Source organism: Cydia pomonella, chromosome 6 (genome assembly GCF_033807575.1).
Source record: "Cydia pomonella isolate Wapato2018A chromosome 6, ilCydPomo1, whole genome shotgun sequence".
In the NCBI taxonomy this organism is placed as follows: Eukaryota; Metazoa; Arthropoda; class Insecta; order Lepidoptera; family Tortricidae; genus Cydia; species Cydia pomonella.
This window is the reverse complement of record NC_084708.1, coordinates 14,054,174-14,079,784: the sequence shown is the minus strand read 5'-3', so window position 1 is coordinate 14,079,784 and position 25,611 is coordinate 14,054,174. Positions and strand designations below refer to the sequence as shown.

Sequence of the window (25,611 nt, the reverse complement as noted above, 5' to 3'; positions counted from 1 at the left end):
TGAAGGAAAACATCGTGAGGAAACCGGATTAATCCTAACAAGGCCTAGTTTACCCTCTGGGTTGGAAGGTCAGATGGCAGTCGCTTTCGTAAAAACTACTGCCTACGCCAAATCTTGGGATTAGTTGTCAAGCGGACCCCAGGCTCCCATAAGCCGTTGCAAATGCCGGGACAACGCGAGGAAGAAGATGTACATACCAAATTTCATGACTGTTCCAGAGATTTCGAGGTTGATCCTATTGCGATTGTGCTACCTGTATTGTCTTAACATTAGCCCTCGCTGCGCTAGCTAGATTTGTTTGTGGGCGACACAATTCAGAGACTTCACGAAGTTGATTGCTGTCAACCGAACACCTGCTAAGTTCACAACATAAGCGTAGCTACCCAACTTGTAATTCGTGTACGATTGACGCCAGTAGCGTCTATGTGACATTAGTACTTAGCAACACCTAAAATAACAGAAACTGTTTGGGGTACAGCTCTGACCAGCCTCCGTCGCCTGAACCTAAACAGCACGCGCCTGTCGGCCGAGGCGTTCGCGGCGCTGCGCGAGCGGCTGCCGGGCCTGCAGGAGTACGACATCCGTTACACGGAGGCGTGGTGACAGCGGACCGAGCCGCGCCCCTCCACCAGCTCCAGCAACACCATCATATAAGCGGCTGCCGGGCCTGCAGGAGTACGACATCCGTTACACGGAGGTGTGGTGACAACGGACCGAGCCGCGCTCCTCCACTAGCTCCAGCAACACCATCATATAAGCTGCTGCCGGGCCTGCAGGAGTACGACATCCGTTACACGGAGGCGTGGTGACAGCGCACCGAGCCGCGCCCCTCCACCAGCTCCAGCAACACCATCATATAAGCGGCTGCCGGGCCTGCAGGAGTACGACATCCGTTACACGGAGGCGTGGTGACAGCGCACCGAGCCGCGCCCCTCCACCAGCTCCAGCAACACCATCATATAAGCGGCTGCCGGGCCTGCAGGAGTACGACATCCGTTACACGGAGGCGTGGTGACAACGGACCGAGCCGCGCTCCTCCACTAGCTCCAGCAACACCATCATATAAGCGGCTGCCGGGCCTGCAGGAGTAAAACATCCGCTACACGGAGGTGTGGTGACAGCGGACCGAGCCGCGCCCCTCCACCAGCTCCAGCAACACCATCATATAAACTTCACTCGATCTCAGTTCTAGTTTACAAACGAATTAATCTGACTACCAACCAATACCGAAATAGTCTGTACTGTAATACAGTCAGCACCAAATGTTTAGTCGCGGCCAAAGTAACCGAATATATCGCAACACATCCTTATTCCTATGGTAACAAAAGTATGTTGCTATACGTACTTATATTGCTAAGACCACTTTGGCTTTCAATCATCTATTTCATGCTGACTGTACCTACAATGTTCTATTCTAACTGACGCAAATACTAAGAGCGGTTTCAGGCCAACGTATTTTCCTGCGCGTATACGGCTGTTTCGGCCGGGTTTCTACATTTGGGTTGTACGAACTTACAAACGCACTTGTAAGCTCCCTACGTTTTTACTTTTCGCTAAGTCTGTCTGTACGAGCTTACACGCTCGTATTCGTACGGTCGTTTAATCACTAGTCTGGATTATCTGGAACCGCCCTAAACCGATTGATGCAATTAAGTTTTGTTTATAGTTGTTAGATTTGTAGCTGGCCCCCAACGGCTTATCCTTTGTCCATTGTTTGCAGGCCCGGTCACTTAAACCGGTTATATAATTACAACTCCTATGGTAATTGAAATAAGATTCAATATGAAAAATGGAAAAATAATTTGCGGTTTCTTGTGTGGTCCCTATACGGTTACTGAGTACCGGCGAGTCGAACTCTACGGACCCAGCTTAAAATGTGTCCTCGATATGCGTAACAAAGGCGCGTTATCGGAGAGCACACCTACACTGGTTTTTTTTGAGCGTTGGACTAGCCCGCGCTCAGGTACCAATTAGAATTATACGACCCTTTTTTTTGCAGGTAGTGGCACGCGCCGTTTTAGTTAACAATAGACAAAGGATAAGCCCTATGGGGGCCAGCTACAAATCTAACGACTATACAAATAAGTACTTATGGGTAGTTTAGCAGTTTAGCGTGTTGATTTAGAGATTAATGCGTTTGTAACCTGCAATAAATAATCACATTTTTCCGGTTATATGGTAGATATTATGGTTCTATAAAAACTTAATGCCAATAAGTATCTAGTTTTATAATTAGACAATAGCATTAAACGTCTGTCTTAATTTGTCGCTGATCTAAGCGTGCTTAATGCAGAGAATTAATACTTACTTAAAAGAAAGTTCACATTTAATATTAATTATTTATTAAAGATAGGTGAGCGTGTAATACTGTGGTTTAATTGTGATTCCCAGTGTTTGCCTATTGTTTCCCATTTATATATTTAATATAGGCACAAAAATATCGAATTTAATAATTATTCTATGTCAGTAATTTATTACTCAGTTTTGTAGGAAATTCATCGGTCTTTAGGACATCACTGTAAATAAATTTTGTTAAGGTTATGCGTTGTCAGTGAGACTGTTTACACCAATTAGGTTTAGCTTAGCGTTTAGAAAATGTTAAGATGTCTTGTTCTATATGTAAGATTCTCTATTTCCACCTTATATAAAATAATTCCTATTATTTAAAATAATTTACGTCATTATAAATAAACTATTCTCAGTGTCACCTACGTAAAATTCACATCTAAAGTAATTGTTATCTATTTTAATTTCTCTTTATGAAAATAAGGTGAATTTTATTGTATTTATAATTGCTATTGATATCCAACAAACCGAGTAGGTACTTAGTGTAATAGAAATAATTGTGACGTCGCACGGCGTTATGGCGGTCGGCGCTTCCGCTGTTACTAACGACGCTCCAATACTAATGCGGTGCTACGCGACGTAAGCGCCAAGGGCCATAACCATAAGGTACCTTTTCCCATGGAACGTCATTATGTAAATACTATTTTACATAATTCCAATAGGGACCGTGCGCGTTGGAGGGTCTGCCATCTTTTGGCCTGAATCGGAACAATAAACGTGTAAATTTACACGTCACGTGTGTTCTTGTGCATAGTAGGTTCTGCCATCTTGTGGGCTACATCGGAACAATAAACATCACATTTACGCCTCGCGCCAAAAATCTGACTGCTCCTGTGCTGCCTCCTATAGTTCATGCACGCTCCCTAGCACAGCTAATAGTGATGTGCAGAAAGATGGTCAATTTTCAACATTGCCAACATTTCCATATTACAAAGATTTCGGATCATTCTAACATTTTTTTGTATGGAGAGCGAAATTATTAATCTCGCCAAAACGGAAACTTTCTTTACATATTTCTTGTTAAATTTTCGAGAACATTCCCAACTTATTGGAAACCTTCCGTAAATTACCTACACATCTGTACACATAGCCATTTCATTATTTTAGCCCCATGACTGCCCAAATCAGTATTGTATGTCGTACCTAATGTAAGTGACCTGCGTGTATCTACTTATTCGATAACATCTACTTTGCGCACTAAATCCTGTAAATAAATATGTATAAGCGAGTACATTTGCATGTTAAGTATACTGTTATTACAAGAGGTTTGGTAAGATGCACTTAATTCTTGCTGCCACTCTTTGGATGTCAGAAAACCTTTATCGTAAAATCCTGTTCGTTTATCCGTCTGTCGTTTGTCAAAATATAATGTAGGTATAAGTTATGTATAGGTACTGAAATACTATTCGCAACCTAATCCATGTAAATAGGTACCTAATTAAATATCATTTATGTTAACAGTTCAATCAAAAATAATCGAAAGAATACCAATGTTAACTGAATAGGGCATCTTTTTAAAATGGTGACTGATCGTACAGTTCGTAGCAATCATTATTGACTGGTAAGTACTCCTCCGTGTACGACGCTTGCTGCTGACTGTACATTTATAAATGATATGTATTAGATATGCAACTTATCAGAGGGCACTATTAAGTTTGTTTCAGTGAGCATTGTAAGCATAAGAGAATATTTATTCAATAATAATATACCTAGATACTGCTACCTAACTCAAAAAATATCTCTTTACGAATTCATAAGCTCGACGGCGAACTGTTTTAAAAGAGAAAATACTTCTGACAGATAGAGGCCAGAACACAATCACGCTTTGTGCACAAGTAGTTTGAGCGTTTACCAAAAAACTATTGAAATCCTGATTCCCACAGATCCTGATCTTTTTGGGTTATTTCAACTCACTCACTCACTGAAGAATCACTTGCATGTGCAATCCTGGTGCAAAAAAATATCCCAAAGATGTGTACATGTAAATTTTATTATTACGTCACGGACATACAATAAAACAAACTGTTCACACTAAAACGTGACGTAATGGAACGGATATTTTTTAAATGGTAGATTTCTCCAATGATGACAATTTTGAGTATAGGTAATGAGCCCAAGAAAGTCCAATAATGTAAGAATCAGGCTATCAGCTTTTTTTTTTAAACGTAGAGCGTTTTCCAAACGACGTTTACGTCGAAAGCAGTATTGCAATAGCGTCCGTCTGCGGGGGTCAGTCAAAATGTGTATTATGCATGTTTTTTGTAGGGTTGCTGTGTTAAAACGGTTACTTAAATAGATACATGTAGTTATTTATTAAAATAAAAGTTACCTACGCTTAAACTACCTATTACTATAGGATTATTTTAAGACATGTTGGCTGTGAGTATAAATCCGACACGCATTTTTGAATGTTGGTGTGCTCTTGTAAGGTGTTTCTTAATTGAAGCACTATCTCTTAATTGTAAGTATATGGTATATATTATATTGAAGATAAACTATTTATATGATTCTTATTCTTAAAAGTCTACACAGTTTTGTTATATTTTAGTTCAAAATGTAAAAAAAGTATGAACGTGAAAAATTAACTAAGGTATACTCAAACGATTGAATATGTCCTGAGACGCATTTACCTACACTTATTCAACTGTTTGATTCTACAGTCGATAACCCCGTGCTAAAAGTAATTTAGCTATGTCGACGTCGAATTTGACAGTCGCTCCAGTGAAAATACAACCTTAATTTTTTTTACTAAAACTGCTTTAGGTACTAGTTACGCCACCTCAAACCAGAGGGCCCGGAGGACGTTTATACCTTAGCATCTTTATTGTATTTGTTCTTATTAAACATTTCAACAACTCTCCTAGAAACATATCTGAAATAATAATTTAAATTATAATAAGGAAATTAAACATCTCGACATGGCAATTTGTAATAGTCGAGCCCGATAAGATAAGCATCCGAGCAAGCTATAGGCACACTACTTAAATAGTTGTGATCGAAGTCAACAATAGGTACAAAACAGTCAACAGTCTACATTCTTATTGTAATGACTGAATTTATACTTAATTTTTGTAGGTACTTATAGCATATCTAGAACGTATTTTGATCTTATTTATTTTGTATAGCTTCTACTATCCTGTTTAATAATTTAGAATGTTTTGTTGTTTTAAAGACTCTGTCGAGAGAAGAGCACATGTTTACAGATGGTTTCTCTTTTGTAAATAGTATAAACGTCACTTAATTTGTAGGTTTTTATCAAAACATACAACTTTTAAGTGAATGTAAAATATGTGTCTGTTCAATTCAGTGGTGTTTCTAATGTATGTACCTACCTACCTATTCATAATCAAAACGGCAAAAAGTATTACGTACATTGAAATTAGTGTCACGAAGAGGTATAAGACTTATTTGTCCAGTGTGAGAAGTGTGGGATTTTATAATAAAACTATTTTAAAACTTATAATTATGATGGTTTTATTCTTAGCATCGCATCCTGCATCATTAGGATGTATCTATTCTATAGTGCTAGCGGTACGCCAAAAAACGCTGCAAAATGTGTTAAAAGCATGAAAATCGGTACGATTGATCTTTAGGCCACTTTAATCTATTTAACCGTAGAACTAAAAAAATGGAGAGGAGTTATGACATTATCTTTTCTTGTATGAGAAAAAAATTGTTCAGAAACCTATTGTGTGTGGTATTAAATGAAAGGGCTTTATGACTGATTTCAAAAATATATCACATTATTACATTTCAGACATTTTTTCGTTACAATAAAAATAATAATAATTTGGTTGCCAGAGCTCAACGAGGGGGGGGTGTTAGAGTCGGCAACGCGCATGTAACTCATCTGGAGTTGCAGGCTAAACATAGGCTACGGAGACTGCTTACCATCACGCGGACCGTATGCTTGTTTGCAACCGACGTAGTATAGAAAAACAAATATATTTTCACTCCATTTTTTGTAAAATATAAGTCAAACCAATAAAATATACTTTTTTTTTAATTTTTTCATTAAGTATTACAATGTGTGATCTATCAATCTATCCATTAAATATTAAAAAAGAAAGCATGAAATTACATACATACATATTATCACGCCAATTTCCCGGAGCGGTACGCAGAGACCACGGATTTCCACTTGCTACGATCCTGACATACCTCTTTCGCTTCCTTGTCTTTCATAACATTCCTCAAACATGTTCGCCGGTTTGAGGTGTTCTTGACCTGGCCTTTCTTCAAGATTTCCCCGATTTGATCAGAGAAAGTCCGCCGCGGTCTACCCCTTACAGCTCCCTCTTCTACATCTTCCTTATACTTACACTCTCTTTGTTAGCCTTCTTTCACTCATTCTTTCCACGTGCACAAAGTCCAAACCAAAGGTATGTTGGTTTTCTCAATTTTTAGGGTTCCGTACCTCAAAGGGAAAAAACGGAACACTTATAGGATCACTCGTGCGTCTGTCTGTCCGTCTGACACAGCCTATTCGCTCCGAAACTACTGGAGCACTTTGGTTGAAATTTGGCACATATAATGTAAATTTGTGACCCAAAGACAGACATGTCACTTAAATAAATGAATCTCAAACATAGGGGCCACTTTTGGGGGGTAAACGAGAAAATTAAATATAAAAATTTTGCAAAGTATATCGTGCTATATGTCAAATGGAAGAGGGCTTATTATAAGAGTTTCAAAAATATTTTTTTTTATAATTTTAAAATAATTAGCTTCGAAGTTATTCAAGAAAATGGACAAAAAATGACCATTCCCCCTTTATTTCCGAATCTGCTGGGTCAAAAATTTTGAAAAAATTCACATAATACTTCTTTATCTAAAGATCACAGGAAAACCTATTAGAAATCTGTCAGTTAAGGGTAAGTCGGACTTAAGAAAAAAAAACTTCAGATACGAGTTACACTAATTGCCGCTTCGAAGGTGTTACCGACTCTGGTGAAATTTTGTGAGCAGGTTTGATAGTTACATAGAACTTCTCTGTTGTTTAGTTTTTTTGGAAATTGTTAAATATAGCGATGATCGGCTCAAAGGCAATGCCGGATTTAGAGGTCTGGAGGCCTCAGGGCAACAAATGAGTGGAGGCCCTCTGGTCCCAAATTATTTTCCAAATATAATGGTCAATTTTCCGAAGTCTCTATTGTGGGCACCTCTTTTGTGGAAGCCCCGGGGCTGTCGCCCCGTTTGCCCTCCCCTAAATCCGGCCCTGCTCAAAGGACTTAAGCGCCTTTAACGTCTATGGCACTTATGACCATTATAAATTCGCGGTAATGACTTAACGAAGTAAGTATCTTATTTTTTATATTTTAGCTGACTACAGCAAAGCAAAAGCAGTATGTGGTTATCTGTTACCTCAAAAACATCTAAGATAATCGAGCTGATCTGATGATGGAGACAGGAGGTGGTCATTAGACTGTGATAAAACAACGCAATCTCTCTCGACGAGTATTTATAGCCGCCTGTGGAAAGAAAAGTACAGTCGAGTCTAGCGATAAAAGCTTGTTTAAAAAAAAATATTTTTTGATAAAAACTTTAAGTAGGCATATTACAAAACTTTTATGAACGTCGAATAAAGCTATTTACGTCGGCTCTAATCCTCTCTCTCTCTCTTTCTTTCTAATTATAATTTGACAAATGAGGAATAAATTGACATTCGAAACGTCTTTATTGTAGCAAAATAAATAACGTCATTGAACAATTTTTGCCCTTATTTTTCCTAAGCCCCTCATGTCATGTATAAGAAAATAAAGTCGGGCCAAGATAACTCTGCATGGCAAATTTGGAGGAAATAAATGATGTTGAGGTATTATAATAACCCTTCCACTTTCTGTGCTATTAAAGGCGGTGCAAAATTATTTCAGATGGACTCTAAAGAATGATACCGTGTAGCACATTTCAAAGAATATATAGTTGTTAGATTTGTAGCTGGCCCTCAACGGCTTATCTTTAGTCCATTGTTAACTAAAACGGCGCGCATGCAATAAAAGGGCCCGGGCACTTTAACCGGTTATTTAATTACAACTCCTATGGTAATTGAAATAAGATTGAAAATGAACAAATGGAAAAATATTTTGCGAGTTCTTGTGTGGTCCCTATACGGTTACTGAGTGCCGGCGAGTCGAACGCTACCGAACCCAACGATACCGAACCAGCCTACAATGTGTCCTCGATATGCGTAACAAAGGCGCGTTATCAGAGAGCACACCTACACTGGTTTTTTGAGCGTTAGACTAGGCCGCGCTCAGGTGCCAATTAGAATTATACGACCCTTTTTTTGCAGGTAGTGGCACGCGCCGTTTTAGTTAACAATGGGTAAAAGATAAGCCGTTGAGGGCCAGCTACAAATCTAACAACTATACCATGGTATTGTTAGCTCTTGCTTTGGGATTGCTTGCATGCACCAGATTGATACACTAAAACAAGAATTTCGCAGGGAAAGTAGATTTTGAATCCGCAATCGTAGTCTGGTTCCTATACTATACCTACGCGCGTAATCCGATTTTGGTCAAGCAAAATAAGTATTATGGTTTTTGTTTACAGTTATATAGGTATACGTAGCGTGTTTGAATTATGATACTGTCTTCCAACCACGGGCCGCTGGCGTATATACAACTGATTCTCGGGCGCGGCGCCCACATGCTACACAGTTGAACTAGCGAGCGCTCCTGTCCTGGGGCGCCCTCACCTACAGCGCTTGAAGCGCCCTTGACCCTTCGACTGATAAGCCTGACGTATGAGACGCGCTGCGCACAGACCAGTGTCAGGCGCTTATGGCGTCCTCATACCTACTCAAAGAGGCGGGAGAAGGCCGAAGTAAAGTTCTGGGCACCAAAGGCACCCTCATATTAATGGGACAACTTACAAGGCGCTCTGCTCGTGATCCGATGCTCTCGTCTCGTAGTAGGTACTTGATATAGTCGGGCGACGAATGATATAGGTACGTGACGCAGATTTTTTATGTAGTCGGGTTTTAGTTATATGAAGTCCATCGTGAGGTTTACAGTTTGCAGAGATGCACAGAGTAAAATCGTGTGATGTACGGAACCCTTGCAACGCGAGTCCAACTCGCACTCGTCCGGTTTTTATCACTACATCTTCGTTCAGTCCACACTTTTCCCTTACCACACTGTTCCTAATTCTATCTTGTAATCTCACACCACACTTTTCAAAGCTTTCATTTCCACTGCATTCACTTAACTCTGATGCCTCTTCTGCCATACCCAACTTTCACTACCATACATAAGCGTAGGCACCGACAACCGTCTATGCGCAGTCAACAATTCGACAGAGATATTATCACACTTTGTAATAATGAAATATTAAAAAAAATATACTAAAATGTACATTTTTTAATTGCTTTCTTATTATTTGAGGTACCTATATTTTACAAAAAAAAATGTCTTCACGGTATTTTATCTGGGAGAGCCTAACCTGGGTATGATTAAAAAAATATTTTATTCTACATACATGTAATGATGAGATATATTTTTGAAGTCGGCTTAAAAAGCCCTTTCATTTAATACCACACACGATAGGTTTAGAACAAATTTTTATTTTCCCATACAAAAAAATATGAAGTCTTAATTCACTTTTTTTTTGTTTTACGAGTCAAATTGATTCAAATAGCCTAAAGATAAATCGTACTGATTTTCATACTTTTGACACCATTTGCTGCATTTTACTGAACTTCGAAGTGTACCGCTAGGACTACTACATTAGGGAGTCTGCCTTATTCTACAGTACAAAAACCGGCCAAGAGCATGTCGGGCCACGCTCAGTGTAGGGTTCCGTAGTTACTCTTCCGTCACAATAAGCTAAACTGGAGCTTAAAGTATAGTAAATTGTTAACCAAGGGTTGAAACGGTACCTTTCACCAGAGTTAAACAAATAGGCAAATTTGCATAATCAGTAGGTACCTAATTAAAGTAAGTCTTTTTACTATGAAGGGGAAACTTTTTGCGATCACTCAAAAACAGCTAAACTGATCATGTCCGCTATAGTTTTCATTTAATGTATTTTTTAAGCTCTACTTCCACGATTTTTTTCATATTTTTTGGACCCATGGTTCAAAAGTTAGAGGGGGGGACACATATTTTTTTTCTTCCGGAGCGATTATCTCTGAATATATTCACTTTATCAAAAAACGTTTGTTGAAGACCCCTATTAGTTTTGAAAGACCTTTCCAACGATACACCACTGTAGGGTTGAAGCAAAAAAAAAATTCACCCCCAATTTACGTGTAGGGGAGGTACCCTAAAAAAATTAAATTTTTAGATTTTATCGTACGACTTTGTCGGCTTTATTGATTTATATATCCATGCCAAATTTCAGCTTTCTATGGCGAAACTATAAGGGTTCCTAGTTGACTACGGAACCCTAAAAAGTGGCTGTGACATAATCGGACAGACAGACGGACATGACGAATCTATAAGGGTTCCGTTTTTTGCCATTTGGCTACGGAACCCTAAAAAAAGGGTTGGTAAAGTAGAACTAAATAAATAAATATTATAGGACATTATTACACAAATTGACTAAGTCCCATGCACAGTAAGCTCAATAAGGCTTATGTTGTAACGATTTTCGTCGTTGTTGTGTTGTGTTGTAGAACTGCTGGGAAAGACCATAAAATAATGGTATACTAGTGAAATCAGTTAAAAGACCATTTAGTTTAGAGTACCTGGGCGACCGAGCGTTGCTCGGTTATAACTATTTATTGTAATATGGTGGTGTATAAGTGATAATCTTAACTACATTTTTTTACTAAATTAAATTTGTCTAAAACAATAAAAATTAAAAATATATATATAAACTTGAACATATATAAAAAAAGAAACAAAAGTTAGTCATCGGGCGAGATTCGAACCCGTAACACTCGTTTCTAGCCGTCCGCGTCTTAACCCGCTGGGCCAGACGGACAGTGGCCAGCAACACAAAATTAGCGACCATATTCTGCGTCGAAAGAAAAACGCATGAAAACTCGAAAACACGCGTTTTCCCAAACATAAGACAAATCTAGATCGATTGTGTACCCCCAAAAACCCCCATATACCAAATTTCAGCGAAATCGTTAGAGCCGTTTTCGAGATCACAGAAATATAATTATATATATACAAGAATTGCTCGTTTAAAGGTATAAGATAAACAAAAACAGCTCAGTTAATAGGTACTAAGGAATATATTTCAATAATTTTAATAGCATTACATGTATGAATTTTATGATACATTTTATAACTATTTTTTACACACTTCTTCAATTGTGAATTTTGTTTTCGATTTATTTCCTTATGTTTGTTATATTTCATAGACTATTTATGTACAAATATAATTTATTAAAACAATGTCCCAACGTATAACGTGTTTCGAAACAAATATAAATAAAAGGAAACTTATCTTACACCACGATTTAAATTTAAGCTACTTAATAACTAGGTATCGACTCTTATGATTCATGACACGTACGAGGCATTCAAATAAAGGCGTTCTGCGTTTTTTTTTCATATTTTGGAAGCCTGGTATCCATTACAAAAGCATTGAGGTAAAGTAGTGTTGCTGCCTCAAATAAGTTTTAGTAGACACAAACCATACCTAATCCTAGAGCACCTGCAGTGGTAGCATGATCGAGTTTATGCCTGTTCTACATAATACAGCTCCGACTTACAGAGAAATTAATAATGCATTATATCTCCGACGTAAACTCGATCATGTACGTAAATTAGATACCTAGTCTGTCCATGTAATACACTAGAAACTTTAAGATACTCCTTGTCTTATTCTGTTATAACTCGTATCAGGATCGTATTTTGAGCTGAGCCTCCGTTCATTTAGGTATATCAAAATAATGTTATATTGTGACACATATATAACATCACTTAATTTAAAAGCAATATTCATAAAAATAAATCTATCGAAACTGCATAGAATTGCAAAACAAACAACGCATGGAAAGTACTATGCGCGATATAAACAATTTTTTTTAACTATAAAATTTAATGTGGATAAAGGGTTCTTCATGTCTGTTACTAACAGTGTTAAGAGCTACACAACTTAATTACTCTGACATTTATAGATACAGTTCAATACAGCAAGGCGAGCGTTCCTATTTCTAAAAAATAAACCAAAGTCTCTAGTAAATAAAGAAGACAAAGAAATACTACAAATTCGACACTCTTGGATCCATATATAAAAAAATATACAAAATCTTTAACTTATTATAAACATTTTAATGTACCAAAAGATCTGAATCAAAGTCATATGCTCAGAAAAACTTGAATTCGTTTTATTTAAGTAATACCATCAGCACATAATTCTACTTAGGTAGGTGTACATTAAAACAATATTATTACATTTAACTGGGTTACACTTTACAAAATAGGTACATACAAAAATCTAATACATAGATAGTAATCTGACATATCAAAAAATGAAGAAAAATTGTGCAAAAACTCCAATGTATGTCAGAAAGGAATATTTTAAATCAGGAAGCTGAGATATCGTTTGTCAGGAATTTGATGTTTTAAACTCAAATCTGAAAAGCTCAAAGTCAACTAATACTGGCTTTTATTTGACATACAAAAACCCATGACACTTTTAACAACTTCCTTCTTACCATAACGGTATTTAACTCATCATCTCGATTAGAAAACAGACGGCGATTGAAATCTCATAAAAGTAATCATCTCCCAGTCGGACATCGCTTTGCATATATAGTTTCGCAAGCCATTTCCGTCAGTAGAAAAAGGCGGCAAAATTAAAAAATGAGGCGTTTTCCTCCCATAGAAATATTTAATGTCGCGCCTTTTTCTATTGACAAAGTGGGTTTGACAGTTTTGACGGAGTATAATTACATTACGGGATTTGAACTATCAAGTCGCCTTTAAGTTGATAATTTCGATGCCAACTTCCTGGTACTCGTGGTCAGCGATAACGATATAATCGGTACGCGTGAATATTGTTTATGAATAGTTGCTATTTAGTGAAGGCGGCGAAGACGGCCCACATGATCTCGCAGGCCTCGGGGCGCATGGCCTCGGCCTCGAAGTCCAAGTCGAGCAGCGTGCGCACGCGGCGCGTGGCCAGCTCGTAGTCCTCGTCCGACAGCGGCGCGAACGCGTTCTCCAGCACGTCGGCCGAGTGCGCCAGCATCAGCAGCGCCAGCGACCGCTTGTCGGCGTGCGCCACGTCCGTCACCGAGCGCCGCAGCGCCGCTTCTTGCACCTGAAATACAGGATTGGACGATAACTACACTTGAAAACAACAATTGAAAATATTTTTAGTTATAATAAAAAAAAGGAGATATTTTGTCTAGGTATCAAAACAATATTATTATTGAAACCTACACGTTGCTTTACACATATGTACGGATCTTTTTGTTGAATTCGGTTCATTTTGGCGTATATTTGGCATGCATAGAATAGTACATTACGATGCAAGTGCGAAAAATAGGAAATATGAAACGAGTGGCGATAAATTAAAACACGACCGAAGGGAGTGTTTTAAATCGACACGAGTTGTGAATTACCTATTCGCACATGTATCGTACAACGTTTTACAGTACATATGGCCCTTTAAATGTTCGACACAGTAACGTAATATGCTAATATTCGCACAAGTGCTGTAAAGTAGCACCATATGTACTGTAATAGTACATTACGATACAAGTGCGAAAAATAGGAAATTCGAAACGAATGGCGATAAATTAAAACACGACCGAAGGGAGTGTTTTAAATCGACACGAGTTGGGAATTGCCTATTCGCACATGTATCGTACAACGTTTTACAGTACATATGGCCCTTTAAATGTTCGACACAGTAACGTAATATGCTAATTTTCGCACTAGTGCTATAAAGTAGCACCATATGTACTGTAAAATCATTTTATTGTGTTGAAACTATTACAACATTCATTTATTCATCAGTCATTTCGAACATCGATAGTCCGAATCCGAAAAATCCTTTTTTATTTCGACATTTGTAAAAGCTTTACCAGATAAAAAAAATATTAATAATTATCTTCAAAATAGCTTTAATTGGATTACTTTGAAAAAAAACTTACGCTCAGGAATGCACCCTTAAAATTAAAGGAGTTAAAAAAATACAGTGTAATTTATTGTTGTCTTAACATCTTTAAAAAAAAACTTGCCAATCGAATTCCTTACTATATTATTATGTAGTATGTATCTAAAGAAACATGGCTTCATATTGTAGTTAAGTTATAGCTGTCGTAAAAACTGCAATGGAAACTTCATGATATTCAGTTCTTTCACCAATATTTAGGAAATATTAAATATCAATCCACATAATTAGTGGTGTAACATTGAAGTAAACTGCCAGTCAACGTGAAACATTTTGGACATTATAACAATAGAACTGTTATGAAACTTAACCAAAATATGCCAAAACAATGCACATAGGTGTGACAGTGGCACTAAATATTCACCATCCTGTTTTACGCGCACATTGTTTCGTCGGTTATCAAAACAAGAACAAGCAAACAATAGAGTTACTATTTGCAATGAAAAGTAGCTAATTTATGAGCAAAGCCAGCCCTAATGCTTTTTGATTGCATTACTTAATTAGCAACAACCATTTCTAATTAGTTACTCCTAATCATTGTTTAGTTTAAACCTTTTCTGATTGTACGTCTAGATTGTCTAGGTTTAATCTGTAATTTCAGTGTTTAGTTTTAACTGATATGCTGTGTTCATTAATATGAATAAATAAAATAAATAAATAATAATCTTCTTTAACAAATACTTGATAAGATAACATCATGCCTTAGCCATCTAAATTAAACAATTCAGTCAGTCTTCTACAAGAGATATACTAAAATAGTAAGCTGCATAGGCTAATCATGCATGATATCCACCCAACAAATAGAGTGGTTTACTATAGAAGTGTTTTCAACCTGTGCTTCCTAATGAAGCCCCTATAGGGAGGTAGCAGAAGCTTGCAAAGCAGAAGTAAAAATAAAAAGAAATATAATGACACAGGCAAAAAAACTGCAGAAGGCAGGGAACTTTTTTTTTAATTTCATGTGGTGTTGTGAATAATTTTCTCATCACAAGGGGGTGTCATCAGGAGCAAGACTGAAGACTGAAACTGAAACACTTTCGACACCGCGTACCCGCACTTGTAAACTTTACTCAGATGCCGGCGTACCCGGTAGTCGGGCACGAGCTATAAACCTACACGCGACGCCAAAGTACCCGACAGGCGGGCAAGCATTGCATCTTCGCTACCTCAGGGCTGCCACTGCCACTAACAGAAAAAGTCTTCTGATTGTTATGTACTTGTGTGATCGAAAAATTGGTACAGTTGATTATTATATTTTATTACTTCACTTTGTATTTTTATTTACTTAACTTTAGTTACGTTAAATTGCATACACGGGTATGTATCAATAGGAGTTAGAATTTTCGTAAATCGTACAACCTAATTTGTGTTTAAGGATATTTAGTAACTATAGGTATACACAGGCTTTGTGTGATTTTATTAATTTCCTACTGCCCCACTGGATGCATTGTGATAATTGATAAAACGGATAAACAGATGAGACAGCAGATTTAATTTTATTCACGTAAGTATACGAAAGTTACTTGGCACAGCCCTGAGCGTCCGCCGCTTGCCCGACTATCGGGTTCGCGGCGTGCGGCATTGAGTTGCACGGTGCTCGACTAGCGAGTACTGTCGGTTTCTGGGGTATTGTTCGAAATTTTGCCTGGTTGCGAAAGTGTTAAGGGTTTGATTTCGGTGCTTAGTGCCATCATATGATATTCATATAGTACTATATCATCGGTATAAAATATATTCATAAAAGCCCAGGTTCCGAAGGGTTCATCCTGGCGTAGTTTGTTATATAGTTTTTACTTAGAAGTTATTTAACATCAAGAAATGTTGCACTGCTTGAAAATCAACATTAATATAAAAGCCTTATCACATACCTTTTTAACTAAACGGCACTTCACTACATTGTCTGTCAGGGGATGTGTGGTCATATCGAAGAGCAAAAAGTTTTGTTTCTCAGTCGTCAGGACACCTTTTTCTACTAAATTTTTTGCCAACCTTTCACGGACGTTTTTTAATTGATATTTGAGTTTCATGGGATTCCATGTTTCACCTGGAAAATCAGAAAATACAAATACAGTTATTTCCGTGAGTTGAATATTATGTGATGGTTTTTCTAATAAATTTATGTAAAAAGTTTAAAAAAAAAAATTAACGCACAGACAAGAACACAAGCAAGTTCACACTCTAAATGAATAAATTTGTAACATTTCGATTTTAGTAGAATATTATTAACTTTATTCATTGATTTTTAATCCCTTTTTGCTAATATTGCTCAATAAATAGGGTAACAAATCAAAAGATTAGGTTATTTAATTTCATTGTAAAGTAAACAACCAGAATGTGATACCAACCACTAAGATATTCTATCCAGCTTTGTACAGATTCTGGTGGATCAGTTTCTTTCATGTGTTTCAAAGCTTCATCCAACAGGACATCCCCTGTAGGTGTATCTGAAAACAACATAATAATAATTTCCCTGGAACTTACATGCATTATTCATATCTAAGAAACCAACTAAACATACACATAAAGTATAAACGCCGAGAAGACCTACCTCCCTGAATACCCATTGGATTTGGAAGTTTTGATGTTATCACTAATATATTTTGACATCAATAGCAAAAAAAAGTTTTCCAGTTTTTTTTTCCAGCTCTGTTAACTGTTACCATATCTATGTATATTTTGACTTGAATAATGAGTTGTAAGAGGTGGTGGTAAACAATCGGGACACATGTTTTCTGCAACTAGGACTAACTCAACTTGTGATTCTGGGTAATAACAAAAAAAATCCCAAATCTAGAAAAAGTATGGACTACAGTTTTTTTGCATCCTTAATACAGGAATAACTATAGGGACTGAAACTAATTTGTAATATTACATATTATCTTACTTAACATCCAAGACTTCAACTAGTCTGTAGCTTACCATACTCTTAAGGCCCAGCTATTTTCTAATAAAATTTAAACCTTTATTTGTTACACTAGTAGAAAATAAAGTTGATTTTGTTTTGTTTGAAAATTGAACAAAACAATACATGCATTTCTGTCACAGTTGAAAATGATTTAAATTTAATAGAACTGAATAAGTACTACAGGTAAGACCATGAGCCTTAGGAGGTTACAATCTTACCAAACGCCTCAATTAATGTTAGACCTATAAGCTGTTTTTCTCAGATACTAATCAATAGTTCAGTAGGACAACACTTGCTTTTTACCATTTAATAAAGGGTAAACAATCTTGATGTCTTATTATTGAATACCTTAAAAATATAGTAACTGTTACTTATGAGATCAAAATAATGTGAATGATCCTATAGTATATACCAATGATTTCTCTCATCAGCTAAATCTTAAAAAGAGAGAGGCAAGTCAAATTAAGTAGGTACCTGATTTTACGATGACTTTTCTAGACAGTAGTCCCTTTCTCCTCATACCAGCTCTTTCCAGCTCTACTCGACCTCTTAAGCCCAGTTCGATAAGAATACATCCTCTCAAGCCGCTCGATATGCAGTCATTCCAAAATGATGTGTAACCCTGAAACATTCGTCATTAATAAACACAATGAAAGGGGCGACCTAAACCTTTCAATACTTAATTCTGTTACGGCAAAATATAATTACCTCTTTATCCTTTAATCCTAAAAGTAATACTTCTTCCATTAATGTCAATCTTGTTTCTTTTGAATCTCCGTCATCATAGCTTTTATCATTTTTCTTATCATCGATGTCGTGGTTTTCCTTCAAATTACCATCTGAATTATTGTCTTTTGCAACGTGTTTACGTTGTACCAAACCTTCAGTTCTATTCATTTTACATTAAAAGAAAAACGGGTCACTAAAGATTATTAAGAACGCAGCACTTGTAAATGTAAAATGAATTCCTATTTGCAATGAATGAATTGTTGACGTTTGCTTTGCATTTGCAACACGAATGAACGTCGGGAAAATATGGCCGACGTTTGCGTTTCGTTTGTAACATTCGATTAACATTATAAGCAGCAACATACCAAACTTTATAGTTAGTGTAGTATAGCAAAAGAACAATATTAATATAATTATTTTTATACCATATTTTCCATATAATAATTATTTTGCAATAATTCAGTAATTTAAATTATGAATAAACTTCTCTTTCACCCAATTTCATTAGCCTCAATACAAGACAAAGACTTTGTAATAACACGCTGTAACGATAGATGGCAGTAGCTTCGCATTGTTGTAGAAAATTATGTAGAGGCTGGTAGCACAAAAGCCGCTATTTACTTTGTGCTGGTAGAGACTATTATCAAAAAGATTTGAAATAGAGGTGGATTGTCAAAGAAAACTTTGTAGCCACAGTAAATTTACTGCCATTTTTCGACACATGATTAAAACTTGGCGCCACTTTTTGATATTTAACAAATTTAACACGTATCAGTATCAGTGAAAGAATAAGGATCAAAGTCAAATGGCGTTATAAAAGTTTTAATTATGTATCGAACGATGGCAGAAAATTTACTGTGGCTACAACATTTTCTTCGACAATCCACCCCTATTTCGAATTCTCTTTGCTATTATATAGAATAGAATAGAAGGAAGGATAAAACAAAGAGTGAGGATAAACTATAGTAAAAAAAACTCATTTCCTTAATGTAAGAAATGCAACCGGCATCTAATAATACGGAACATGACCGGACTAAATATTTTGCTTCAATAAATACGTAAGCACTGGACATAGGGAGTTTCCCGCTTACCAGCCAAAATTGGTGCAGGCACGGGTCATTCACAATTACTTACCAACAATGGATCAATCGGACCAGTTTAATTTTGATCTCTATGCATTGCATTGTTGTTATGAATCTATTAGCTAGGCTAGGTCAAATTATACTAGATTACTACGTTGTAGTGCTGGATGTAAACGGTGTCGAGTCTGGCTAATGAAAGATGAACCTGCAAAAACGTGCAAGTGTAGTCCAGAACTGGAAAAAAGTTTTTGGCAAAAATTTCATTTTTGGTACTTTATGGCAGAAAATTGCTTTACGACGGGATAGGGACTGGACACGTGGACAAGGATAGGGGTGGGGTATATACAAATTATTTTGTGTTTTTCAGCAGTGGGTTAGTTTTTTGAAGGCGGTTCCCTTTAAAAAAAACGATATGAAATTAAGTTATTTTAGTTTTGGTGTTTTTTTTTCATTTTTTTATTTAACTTTTTTTTTTACTTTTTAGTGATAATGCTATCAATAATAATGATGATAATAAAAGTACTTCATTTATTTTACGTTTTTTGTTATCTATAAAAAAAATACTTTTTAGTGATTGGTACTTCATTTATTTTATGTTTTGAGTTTGTTTATAGTTAGGTTATTTTGAAGTTTCATTTTTCATTAGCCAGACTTTAGTCGCACTGCTGAAGTTTTAAACTGAGTTTAAACGGTTAAAATTTATGAAGGTGTCAAATTTGTTACTTTACGGATTTCTCAGCTGGTTCGTGGGCTATGAATGTTATTAGTTAGCGTCGTCATTACCTACGTAGATCTACCGGCACAATACTAAACTAATAATAGGTATATGATGCCCATGAAAACAGGGGCCTTATTCGAGATGCACAACTGTCAAATTTCGCGTCCACATCAAATCAACACTTGATTCTATCGCATGTTGATTGTATCAAGTGTTGATTCTATCAACTGTGGATATTATCATTTGGAACAATCAAAACTCATTCATAGAAAAAATAATCAAACAAAAATCAACTTTGTTTATTACTACTATATAGTTTGAAATGGCTCTGAACTCGAAGTGGTTCGGTTTGATTTGATTGTCACCTGACTGTGGATTGCTAATGTCAAATTTTGACAAGTGTTGATTTTATTGCTAGACTTTATTGTCCATGGGCTTGGGCACCATCTTGGATTTTTTGACGTACGACAGGGAATACCCTTCCTTTCCTACAATATATGGCATAGAGTAAAGCGTCTTTTTTTTTAAACATAAGTTTACAGGAATCAGCGACATCTTGTATTCGATAGGATAAGTAATGCGCTATGAACAATGCGGCGGCGAGTAGTGAAACTGTACCTGACAAAGTCAATCAATTAAAAAGTGACCACACAGTTGATGGTCGATAAAGGCGATTATTAATTGAATTTTAACGACAATAAAGAACTATTGACATGCGATCTTTTTGTTGAACCCACACCTACACGTCGAATAATGCTCGCTCCACATATTCTCCTACAAACGCTCAAAATTGTAAAAAAAATTGATGCAATTTACTCCGCACCCAGTCTCAAGTTGCTTCTAAACCACATTCACGAACCAAGTTGTAACCTAACACATCTGTAAATATAAGGCATATGATTTAGAGATAAAGTCCGTTTTTTTTTTAAATTACGAGATGGTTCATGAATAACCTTTATTACTATAAAAATAATACTACATTTGTCAAAAAAAAATTCTGTATTGCGCTATTACATAATGCATAAAATTGATATAAAGATAGGTACCATAGTAGCTCGCTCACTTGGTCTATCAACAACTATTTTAATGCTCTTTGTACTCGTATACGCGACCCCATTGTATGTACAGTCGCCATCAGATATATCGGAACGCATGTATGAGATCTCAAATTATTAAGATAAGACCTACTGTACTGTCTATATTACTTACCAAGACCTAAGTACCTATTATTTATATGTACCTACACAAAGAGAATTCCTATGTTAAAAGGAGATTAAATACATATTTTGTTATTCAACTACAAATAAAATAAAATTTATCTTTTTCAGTTAACACATTTTTTTACCGATTTCTTTAATAAAATAAAACATTAAAGTATTATGTGACTATATTTCATTGTCTTCGGTGTAGATTATTTACTGATGTTCCAATTTCCTGTATCAGTTTGGTACCAGGAAATATAAAAACTACACCTCTTCAAAAACTTTGCTGGTAGTTCGACATCTGTAAGTTTAAATATAAAACATGATAAAAACACTTAAAAACGTATACATAAAATATTTGCCCTATATTCTGGTCGCTCGGTAGGGTGCCCAGAAGGCTGGGTGCATTTCCGCGCTGATTAATAATGCTGATCCTCTGGTCACCAGAAGCCTATATAAGGCGCTCTCATAGAGCCACGCTAGTGCCCTAGAGTTTCAAATTCAACCCCAAGTGCCACAAATATGTAGTTAAGGGTTTAAATTCTGGATCAAGAACATGGAATACTATTCGCTAGTAAGGCCATAAGTATTAGAAAAAAATAATAGTAGGAGACGGCCGTGGTCATGGTAGGTGGTACAGGTGGGCCAGGCAAGCTCTGAAATTATGCACCTATTTTACTATAACTTTGTTCACCTGTGTATATTACTGTTTCCATGATAATCATTTTTAATATGTAGCCCGTGTAATCGGGCTGTATAATTGGTCTCATATTTTTTAACACAAAATCATAATTTTAATTCAATAATTAATGGTGTTTTACATATTAATCATTAATGTACCTATTTTGCAAAATTTTCTTGCATATAATAATATTGTTTACTTCAATTGACGTGTTTATTATTTTCGTTACTATGTCAACGTTAATACTTAAAAAATTATAACGTGAAGGTTGAGTCCGCAGTACAGTTACAGTTTACGTACATAGTAGCATTAGCACAGTCGGATTAGGACCAAACTCGAAATGTCTGAACAGTCATAAAATTTTGGTATGTATATACGCCCCTTAAAGGCCCCTTTTTCATGCCCACACCATTTGACTTTTGGGGACCTCGAGGAACCGCAGCCATCTTGGAAAATGTGGACCATCCAGGAGAAATTCGCGTTTTACTCTAAATCTACGTTCTTTATTCAATAATCGTGTAAGGCAACATTCAAGCTTATAAAATTCTACATAAAATAGTTTTAGACATCTTTGCGAAAAAAAATGATCTTGCTTTAAAAAATACTTGCTAAACCCAGATTTAGCCCTTATACCCTTTCATGGGATATTCTCTTAATAGGAAACTTGGAAGAATAAAAATTCCACTTTTAACTATACATTTGTACATAATCTACCCAAATATCAATATTTTACTTGACTGCAACTTAACCAGAAAGTAGGGTTATGGGTATAAGTACTGAGGATTCAGGACACCCTGTAGCTTAGGATACTGGACGGATTTTTTAAATGACGTATTATTTAGCCCTAAACCTTCTTCTTCCGTTAATTTTAGTAACTTTGTAGTGCATAGCACTTGTATACTAACTGTGGATCTACTGATGTCTGTTTTACTGTACTCCGCTCAATAGTTTAGGCGCTAGAAGAAAAAATATGATTTAATATTCGGAGTCCTCTCAAAGCGGCTGTATTGATTTTTCTTTAATAGAACAAGTAAAAGTAGGTCGTCAATGGCAAGAGGAATCTAACGATAAGTCATTTAAAAAAATCCGTCCAGTATCCTAATACCTAGCTACTGGGTGTACTGAATCATCAGTACTTACACCCATAACCCTTCTTTCTGGTTTAGTCACAGTAGAGTAAAATGTTAATATTGGGGTAGACCACGTACAAATGTATAGTTAAAAATAGAATTCATATTCCTCCGAGTTTCCTTGTAAGAGAATGTCCCCTGGAAGTGTATAAGCGTTAAACGTAGATTCAGCAAGTATTCTCTATAATAAGATGTATTGTTCTGCAAAGATATCGAGGACTTTTTTGTGTAGAATTTAATAAGTTTTAATGTTGACTGTTGTGTTGATGGTACACATTTTCCAAGATGGTTCGGTTCCTCGAGGTCCCCAAATGTTAAATGGTTTGGGCATGAAAAAGGGGCCTTTAATTTATATACATAATAAATTTCATGACTGTTACAGAGATTTTGAGGTTGGTCCTAATCCGATTATGCTACATTGTGCGTCCGCAGCAAATTCGGTTCTCCATACAAATGTAGTTACGCTCTCATTTTAAAATGACTTGCTAGATTGCTCTGAAACTTTGTACTTACAATAGGATATGGTATGTCTATGCCTATAATTAATTTAAAACATAAATGTGAAATGAGAGCCAATTAAGTTCAATATTAAGAATATGTGTCGTTGTTGACTCGCCGACAACGGAATTGAGAATTTGAGGTGCCATGTTCTGTGCTGTGTAGAAAATCCTGAAATTATAAAGGATTTGTCTTGGCTAGTTTTTACGTATAGGCTACGTATCACCGAAACGTCACAAACACCACGAAGGTTCGGCTTGTACGGGCCCTCGTTTTTCCTATATTCTTATACGCTGCGGAGACCTGGACTATCCGAAAGACAGAGGAGAAGACGATAGACGCCCTAGAAATATGGTGCTGGAGGAAAATGCTGGGGATATCCTGGACCGAGTTTCGGACTAATGTCTCCATCCTTAAAGAACTCCGTATCAAGCAGCGCCTTTCGACTCTCGTAAAGATCCGCATACTCCGTTTTTTCGGTCACGTCTCGAGGAGGAACAACGACTCCATAGAGCGTCTAGTGGTGCAGGGTAGAGCAAACGGAAAAAGACCGCGCAAAAGGCCACCTATGCGATGGACTGACCAAATCAAATCTGCCATGAAGGGTCCCCTGAACGCATTTGCCAGAATGGCCCCCAACCGCGAAAAATGGCGAGAAATCGTACGGCAAGCAACATCTGCGCCTGATATCAGCAGTTGACCACGACGCTCTGCAAAGAGTACAACGACAAAGAAGAAGAAGACGTATCATATTTGTCTAAAATTTGGTTTGTTGGTACACACACAAGGGATAGTCTCTAGCTAGGTACGGGGTGCCACACTCGTCAGCGCGACGGCGATATTTTTTACCTTTTACCTAAAAATCTCAAATTTGTGTACGGGCTCAGCTCCTGTTTCGTCTTAAGCCTGAATTTAACAGATTCTGACTCACAGGGGGCTTTGAGCATGCTGTTGCGTTCGTTTTGAAAAAAAGAACTAGTCTAACAACACAATAAATGCTTGTTTTTCCGCATTCTTCACTATATCTCCCTGTCTCACTACTATCTGACCTTCTAACCCAGAGGGGAAAATATACCTTATTGGGGCTACTCCATCTTCCTCATGATAATATATTTTACTTTACTGAAAAGCAATCGGTACATGATACAAGATGCACATTGTTAAGAGCCGGGGTTAGAACCCACGACCATTGGTTTTAAAATGAAGCTTTGTATATAATTTGTATTTTTATAATAAATCTGTTTTCTTGTTGACATTTTGTGGTATTGTATTGCTTTATGTTAATTGTCAAGATATTTCTTTCATCCTGGACAATTGTCACATGCGTCACATGTACGTTTTTATGATAGATCTACATCGACGCAACTGCATGTCATTGTCAAAGAGCATATAATCACTACGTTTTAAGAGACGGGACTTCCATACTAGCGAGTGGAATCAGTTTGTTTCGCAAATAATTACCAAAATGTACGACAAAGAACTGTCAAAGAACCATAGTACCAACATAAGCGATTTAAATAGTGTAGTACGCTACACGCTTACGATTCTTATCGATATCGATAAAATGGGGAGGGTTGAAACATAGGCTCCTGTCTACAAATTTTGTACTCGAAATCAGGTTAGCATCGAGTCCACATTTAAGTTGTATGTTATATAGTGGATAGTTCTTAATTGGACTACTATCTGGTCGGGCTTAATGTGGACCCGAATTATTTTAATACAGTTTTTAAGTCGTGTTTTTTTTATTTTATTAAATGCTTGATTTTCATAATGATGTGCACATACATGTTTGAATAAATGTAACTTTTCTATGGGAAGATGTATCAGGTCTTCGTTCCCAACAAATTTGGCCCACTGCCTGCATCTGAAAACATACAGCCTTAGAAAAACATGACTATATCTACAGTTTATATTCCATGTGTTTGCTAATGAGATGATCAACTGATTATTTCGCGCTAATATGCATCTATAAATCATGTTTTTCGGCATCCAGTTATCAACAGCCCTTTATCAATGCTTTAACTTTTTATGTATTTATATGTCTGTTAATCATGAGAACGGGTCTGGCCTTGTTGGCAGCGACCCTGCCTATGAAGCCGATGGTCCCAGGTTCAAATCCTGGAACGGGTATTTATTAGTGTGATGAGCATGAATATTTGTTCCTGAGACATGGGTATTTTCTATGTATTTATAAATACTTATAAATTAGGTCTATGTACATATATATATACATTA

The 25,611-nt window shown here is 36.6% G+C and overlaps 2 protein-coding genes across 2 annotated transcripts in view; one reads left to right on the top strand and one right to left on the bottom strand.

Moving 5' to 3' along the window:
• The window catches only part of LOC133519038 (C-Maf-inducing protein-like), an 81,495-nt gene extending 75,686 nt beyond the window's left edge, over window positions 1-5,809 (top strand). The window contains exon 14 of the mRNA XM_061852905.1: window positions 479-5,809. Coding sequence (XP_061708889.1) covers window positions 479-603 — 125 coding nt within the window. The 3' untranslated portion in view covers window positions 604-5,809. The remainder of the gene's footprint in view (window positions 1-478) is intronic.
• Window positions 5,810-11,514: 5,705 nt separating this feature from the next.
• On the bottom strand, window positions 11,515-18,384 carry LOC133519043 (Golgi phosphoprotein 3 homolog sauron). Its single transcript, XM_061852915.1, has 5 exons — window positions 18,044-18,384; window positions 17,810-17,957; window positions 16,776-16,874; window positions 16,299-16,474; window positions 11,515-13,572 (listed from the first exon to the last, which is right to left on the bottom strand). The coding sequence occupies exons 1-5, from the start codon at window positions 18,230-18,232 to the stop codon at window positions 13,324-13,326; spliced, it is 861 nt and encodes a 286-aa protein (XP_061708899.1). The 5' UTR covers window positions 18,233-18,384; the 3' UTR covers window positions 11,515-13,323.
• Between the last annotated feature and the right edge of the window lie 7,227 nt (window positions 18,385-25,611).